Genomic DNA, 7,688 nt, shown 5'->3' with positions numbered 1-7,688 from the left:
GAGTCCCTGGATCCCAAAATGACATTACAGTTCTTGGGCGTTCACCCCTTTTCAATAACTTGACGGAAGGTAAAGCACCTCAACTTGACTACTACATCAACGACCGTGAATACAATATGGGGTATTACTTGGCAGATGACATCTACCCAAAGTGGACGACACTTGTCCAAGCAATTCCAAAACCTAGGAATGATGCAGAAAAGTTGTTTACCTTACACCAAGAGGCATACCGGAAAGATGTTGAGAGAGCTTTCGGTATTCTACAAGCACGGTGAAAGATTATCAGCGAACCGGCAAGAGGGTGGAGTCGAGAAAATTTGAACTCCATCATGATGTCTTGCATCATATTACACAATATGATAGTGGAGGATGAGCGAGATGGGTATATTGATGGAGAGTCCGATGATGACCAAGAAGATCCAAATAGGTTAAGAAGGGCTCTAGCAAAAATATATGATGGGCCTAATTTACCTTTCAATCCAAGAACTGGTAGTATCTCTATAAATGAGTATATGAGGCGCTATAGAATGATACGTTCTCGTGCCACAAATAAGTACCTACAACAGGATCTTGTTGCACATCTTTGGGCCAAAAGAAGCATGTAGTAGGCTTTTAAGTTTTATGTTGTTAAATGTTTTTAAAAATGTTGTTTAAGTTTCATGTTGTTAAATGTTTTTTTATGTTGTATAATTTGTATGTTGGTTAATGTTATTTAATGTTGTTTCATATTGTTTAATGTTGTTTCATGTTACTTAATTTAATTTAATGTTGTATAAATGGCCTAGGAAGTTACAGGAAAAAAATAGAATTGAAAAAAAATATGAAACAAATTTTGTGACATAGAAGTTATAGAAAAAAAAATGGAATTTAAAAAAATATGAAACAAATTTTGTAAAATAGAAGTTATATGAAAAAAAATATGAATCAAATTTTGTAAAATAGAAGTTATAGGAAAAAAATAGAATTTAAAAAAAAATTGAAACAAATTTTGTGAAATAAAAGTTATAGGAAAAAAATGGAATATAAAAAAAAATATGAAACAAATTTTGTAAAATAGAAGTTATAGGAAAAAAAAATAGAATTTAAAAAAAAAATATGAAACAAATTTTGTAAAATAGAAGTTATAGGAAAAAAAATAGAATTTAAAAAAAAATTGAAACAAATTTTGTAAAATAGAATTGAAACAAAATATGAAACAAAATTTGATTCATATGAAAAGGAAAAAAAAAGGGAAAAAAAGAAGTTTAAATTCATAAAAAAAAAAAAAAAAGTTAATACAACGGCTGCTAGCCGTTATATTAAAAAAAATTCAAACTATTAGTGTCGGTTATAACCGACACTAATAGTAATTAAAAATAAAAATTTTGCTTTTGAATAACTATTACTGTCAGTTATAACCGACAGTATTAAAAAATTCTTCTTTAATGCTGTCGGTTATAATCGACAGCAATAGGAAAACATTAAAAAAAAAATAGCCAGCCTGGGGCTGGCTGGCTAGCCGGAAGCAGCCAGCCTTCCAGCCCTCCCTAATCCCGTGGGGCCCTCCCTGATTCCAAAGCCCTCTGGCCTAGCCCTCGGTTGGAGACGGTTTTAGAGCTATTTTCGGCCTTCTGGCCCTTTGGACCCTTCGGTTAGAGATGACCTTAAAGGATCTCTCTCTCTCTCTCTCTCTCTCTCTCTCTCTCTATATATATATATATATATTTTTTATTTGTCCTCTTATATATATTTCCTCTAAAAAGAGCCCAAAAAATTATATCCAATAGTTCACCAAAAAAAAAAAACAATTTATATCCAATAAATAATAAGAATTGTTATTGGCACTTTAAATTTTCTATAATTAGAAAGAAAAATACATTTGTGAGAAATATATAATGAAATTCATGAAGTGTTAATAACAGTTCTCTAAATAATAAAGTATTAATTAAAATGCCTTCTTCTAGATCCTTTGCTAGTAGAAGCTCCCACGATGATGAGCATGACACCACCCTAGCACCATTATTCCATTGCTTCAATCACAACTAAAGATTCATTTACTACAGTCAGCAAATAAATAAATAAAAAAATCAGCCACCGTTAAAGAGAAATTAAAATAATAATTAAACTTTAATCCTATATTCCAGTCCACTATAAAATGGGTTCTGGCTTCTTCCGCTAGTTGTGCAAAATCGTCAACGTCCCTGCATTTAGCTCAAAACCCACAACAAACAGTAAAATCACAAAAGACTCCGGAGGACTGCATTCATGACCACCAAAGTGTATATTGTGTAAGTCCCAGTTCTTTATTTTATTTTTTGCTTTTTTTATTTTATACCAATTCACTATGAAGTATGAACTGGGAATGTGTTAATGAATGATCGGTTTTTTTAGTTTTTTAATTTGATTTTGTTGTTTTTGGGTAATGGTAGTTTGTAGTCTGTGAGAGCATCAATCTGTTGGAATTTTGAATTGGTTATTGCTTCATCGGAATATGGCTGGTTCCGAAATTTTAATTGGAAGGAACCCATTTGATTAATCTTTCTGTTGGATTGGATCATTGTGTTTTTGCATGTTTTGTTGACGTGGGTGTTATTTTTCTTATTCAAAGTGTTTAAAGGCTGAATCTTTATATTTTTAGGAAGATTTCGGGGTGGTGAGTAACACTCTGTCACTGAATATAGGTAAATATACAACACGAGGGTTGTAGTTTCTTCATTTTTGCATAATAGGAAATGTGATTGATTTATGGTTATAGCCATCGTGGTTGTTTTAATGATGTGGAGTCTAATGGAGAAATTGTCTCTTTAATGTGTTCCTCATGTTATTGGATTTTTAATGGTGAAAACCACTTGCTTTGAATCCTTCAGAAGAAATTAGCTTTGTAAAGTAATAGATCAAGGAAATTTCTGGAGGAATGGGAAAAAACTGTTTTGTTTAGATTAATGGATGTTATAGTGCATTTTGAAACCTAAGTAAGTTATCGTCTAGAATAATGATTCGTTTTTCGAGAATCTCTACTAATCAGTTTGTGGAGGAAATCATTTATTAGTTTCAAATTTTAATGTTTCTGGAAAGTTAGAGATCTGCTGAACATGATAGAAGTTTGGAATAGTAACACTTTTGTATACTACACACTATGACCTATAGTTCCTTTAATGTTATGATCCATTTGAATTGATAGAAAATGACAAATACTGAATCCATCATCATTCATTCCCGCTACTGTTTGTCCATGCCAATATTCTTTCCACTTTGTTTCACTAGATATAACCTTGGTAGTCAATTTAAAGCCCAAACAATTGCCTTTGTTAGGCTAGGAAATTAGGAATTGAAAGGGGAGGATAGGAGAGGTGATTGGCAGGGAAAGGCAGAGTTGTAGGTTCCTCTTGAGGTCTTTTACCGACATGCGTATCTTCATAACGTTGTCCCAGACCTGATCGATGAAAGAGACTTCTTCTCCATTCGGGTCTTCAGCTTGACCACAGAGCGATCTTCTGGGTATTGCTTCCATGGGGTAGAGTGATCTGGTTGAGAGGAATATGGGCACCAATTGTTGGAACCAAATTCAAGAGGAACATGCATGTGGGTTGGTAGATAGTGTGTTGAAGATAGTTGACCTTGATTCTTAGAGCTAGTGGTATCATACTTTGGTAACTAGCGGTGACAAGTCAGGCAATTTGGGACATTGAATATTTGGACTTTGAGACTACTGCTAGAGGTGGTTGAATAGTTTTTCTACAGATTTGGAATTTCCTCACTGGAAACGTTCAAACGTCAAATTTGGATATGAATGGATATGAACACATATTAAGTCTCTCAAAATCAGGACAATATATCCAAGATAGGATGAAATTTGTTCATTGATTCGGTTGGTGAAATAATGAAATAATTGGTTCTGGAAAACTGACAGAATCCAGCAGTTCAATTAGAGTCGCTTTTATGAAATATATTTCCCAAGAATTTCTAACTGAGAATGCTAAGAGAATGTGACGGTCCCATGGAAATAATTTGTAATACAAAAGAAAAGGGAGCTGCTATTGGCAACCAAAAATACTCATTCTGCCTGGAGGAGAGCAAAATGAATATGTCTTCTCCCTTAAACTGTGTAGGATGATTTTTTGGAGTGCCAAAAAAGCCTTACATCCAATTGATTTTCAACGATGCTATACTTCTTTTTTCATAAATAATGCAACCCTCTTAATCAAAATCCATGTTTGATTTTACAGGTACTACTCCATGTATGGACATGTCGGGAGACTAGCGGAAGAAATTAAGAAAGGGGCTTCATCTGTTGAAGGTGTAGAAGCCACCCTATGGCAAGTGAGTGTGCATTTTCTTTAATTTATTCATTTCACTCTGAACCCTTCAATTTAATTGAGTATGCTGAATGAACTTTGGACTGCTGATTTTGGGAAACAAGCCATTTTAAATAAAAATCGAACTTCATATTTTTGCATGAGTATAAACATGAGATGATTCTAAACATTACAACTAGTAGCCCTATGCCAAGGTTTTAGGGTTCTACCTTGCGTGGCGGTTGGCTCAACATCGTGACAAACATTTTTCCATGACTGTCTCAACATTTTAGGCCTAATTTTGAGCTTTAAAACTGACCTTCTCTTTTAAAGCCCCATCCACCATAGGTGATAGAGTTTTCTTATGCTCTCTTAGGAGGGCCAGACTAGTGTCCTTTTGTTCTGTTGAAAGTGTAAAACTTTATTAGCCTATATAGATTAAAACACATATAAGTAACTAACCTGGAGACGCCATGCGTGAAACCTTGGTGTGCAAAGAGTCTTCTACGTTGTACTGATCCTTAGCAATCAAACCGTGTGGGGAGTTTGTGAATATTGCGTATTTCAGCAAACGCAGGGACCTTCACTTATATAGGCATATTAACCTAATAGGCTTAGCCCATCATTGAGACCTAATAGGTAACTGAATATGTCTATATCTCCTTAACCAATCAGGATTAGGAACCCCTTTAGCAAGAATAACAACTTAATATTACATTCCTTTTGCAACCGGAAAAGTCCAAGTTAATTCCCTAATCCTATAACTTGATCCTCAAGTAACGTACAATGATTGTGAGACCACAAAACCTTGTGAGAACCGGATTTTACTCCAACAGAAAGGTCTGCATTGTAAACATTGGTTCTCACTGATTGTCCGATGTATCAGGTTTACTTGTCTATATTTTGTGCACCTGTACATTGTTTTCCATCATTTTCTTTGTGTCTTGCTCTCCTCTCGTCTTCTGTTCTCTGTCTCAACTGTGTCCGGTATGCTAGTTATTATATTGAGCTTCGAGATAGGCAAAACTTGTATGAATCCTTGTCTAGTCTTCTCTAGTTTTATTTTAATTTCACCGGTGCCTTGTACAAATCATGATCTTCCTTTTCCCATTTGATTACACACACAGTTATGCGACTCCCATCTACTTCCCATCTGTTTCGTGATTAGTTTGTCTTCTCTATCTCATTAACTTGATGGAATAGTAAGATTGACTATAGTGGGCTTATAAAACAGGTCCCTGAGACACTCCCAGAGGAAGTTCTTGGGAAAATGAGTGCACCACCAAAGAGTGATGCACCAATCATCTCGCCAAATGAACTGGCTGACGCAGATGGATTTGTTTTTGGCTTCCCAACAAGATTTGGTATGATGGCTGCCCAATTTAAAGCCTTTCTGGACGCAACAGGTGGTCTATGGAGAACACAACAGCTTGCTGGCAAACCTGCTGGAATCTTTTACAGCACTGGATCTCAAGGTGGCGGGCAAGAGACTACTGCGTAAGTTTGATCACATTTAATCAACTACAAGAACATTGAAAATTTATCCGTACATTAGGTGGAGATTTTAATAATGTTGAGATTGTTTTTGTGTAGATTGACAGCCATCACTCAGCTGGTTCATCACGGGATGGTATTTGTACCCATCGGTTACACATTCGGAGTTGGCATGTTTGAAATGGAGAATATCAAAGGCGGAAGTCCTTACGGTGCAGGAACTTATGCTGGGGACGGTTCAAGACAGCCATCTCAGCTTGAGCTGGAACAAGCATTCCACCAAGGGAAGTACATTGCCACCATCACAAAGAAGCTCAAGGGAGCTGCTTAAATACTCGGTGCACATACTCAAATGGAAGCCCTTGTCAATTCTTTATCCCCTATAGTTTAAATTTAAATTTCCGATTTCTATCTGTCTGCAAGTATAATTCTCGCTGTATCTTATATATGTGTTTTTTCTCTGTGTTTTATGAATTACGGTTATTTATTCGTAACTATAAGCGTTTGTTTGCTCACAATGCTACTGCCTGAGAACGTTTGAACTGATGGACAAGCTTTACTACGTTGATTCGAAGCGAGTAACATGTACGTCGAGTAGGTTCGACGATGGTAGAGGAGGCCTCTGCGCTGAAGAACTCGCATACGCATGCAAGTAGAGCGCATGCATCAGCATGCATCATTGCTGATGCATTTTTTTACTTCTGATTAACAAATGATTCAATGTTAATAAACAATTCATGACAGTTAACAAAGAAATGATTATGAGATAAAAGATAAATACTAGTTTGATGAATAAAACTCACTAAATTCACGTCCAACTATCCTATCACCACGGAAACAAGTAAATCAAGTGGGCCAAATTGTATATTAACAGTTTTCTCTCTCCTTCCACCTCTTTGTAATGCTGGGATGACGATGAAAAAGATGATGGATGGCAAGCCTCAAGTGGCACGAGTTCGGGATGAATTTGTGCCAAGATGGGTTTCAAAGCCGGAGTTTGTGAAAGAATGAGTTGTCCTCTGGCGAAAACCGGATATGGAACTCGTTCGATGCAGCATCTGGCTTTGGATGGACACTCCGACATCTGGAATTGAAGCTGCATTGGTAGTGGTGGATCTGCTGTTGTGGCTGGAGAGAGAGAGATATAAGAAGCAGATGGAGTAAAGAGATAGTAAAGTTGTAAGGCCATCTCCAACCGAAGGATCTAGAGGGCCAGAGAGCCAAAACTAGCCTGAAAACCGTCTCCAACCGATGGTTAGGCCAGAAGGCTCGTGGGCCCCACGAAATCTGAAAGGGCCAAAGAGCCAACCAACTGGTCCAATCCAGCCAGCCCCGAGCTGGGTCAGAAATTCTAGCATTCATGTCGGATATAACCGACAGAATATATATTCATGTCGGTTATATCAGACAAGAATTCTAGGCCAAATTTCAAATGCAACGTCTAGCTGACGTCAACTAGCCGTTATTATTATTATTTTTTTTACAGTTTTTTTTTAATTTTTTTTTTACACAATTTTTTTCCTATAACTTCTATTTTACAAAATTTGTTTCATATTTTTTTTAAATTCTATTTTTTTTCCTATAACTTCTATTTTACAAAATTTGTTTCATATAATTTTTAAATTCTATTTTTTTCCTATAACTTCCTAAGCCATTATACAACATTAAATTAAATTAAGTAACATGCTGACGTCACTTAGCCGTTGGATTTGAATTTAAGTTGTAGTTTTTAAATAATAAATTATGTTTGGCCCTATGGCCCTTTGGTCATCGGTTAGAGATGGAGGCAAATATGGTCATGTACCGTTCATTAAAATATTAATATATTGAAGGGCCAGAGGGCAAAAACGAGCCCTCTAGCCAGCTTTCGATTGGAGATGGCCTAAGTATTGGCCCATTGGCTGCGATGCGGGCTTCAAG

The 7,688-nt window shown here is 36.0% G+C and overlaps 1 protein-coding gene across 1 annotated transcript; it reads left to right on the top strand.

The window, feature by feature from the left end:
- Positions 1–2,103: 2,103 nt before the first annotated feature.
- On the top strand, positions 2,104–6,286 carry LOC126588275 (probable NAD(P)H dehydrogenase (quinone) FQR1-like 1). Its single transcript, XM_050253355.1, has 4 exons — positions 2,104–2,267; positions 4,206–4,299; positions 5,509–5,771; positions 5,868–6,286. Exons 1-4 carry the CDS (start codon positions 2,245–2,247, stop codon positions 6,097–6,099), a joined length of 612 nt encoding a protein of 203 aa, XP_050109312.1. The 5' UTR covers positions 2,104–2,244; the 3' UTR covers positions 6,100–6,286.
- The last annotated feature ends 1,402 nt before the right edge of the window (positions 6,287–7,688 follow it).

The sequence above is a fragment of the Malus sylvestris genome, chromosome 11 (genome assembly GCF_916048215.2).
Source record: "Malus sylvestris chromosome 11, drMalSylv7.2, whole genome shotgun sequence".
NCBI classification, from domain to species: domain Eukaryota; kingdom Viridiplantae; phylum Streptophyta; class Magnoliopsida; order Rosales; family Rosaceae; genus Malus; species Malus sylvestris.
This window is presented reverse-complemented; position numbering and strand designations above follow the sequence as displayed.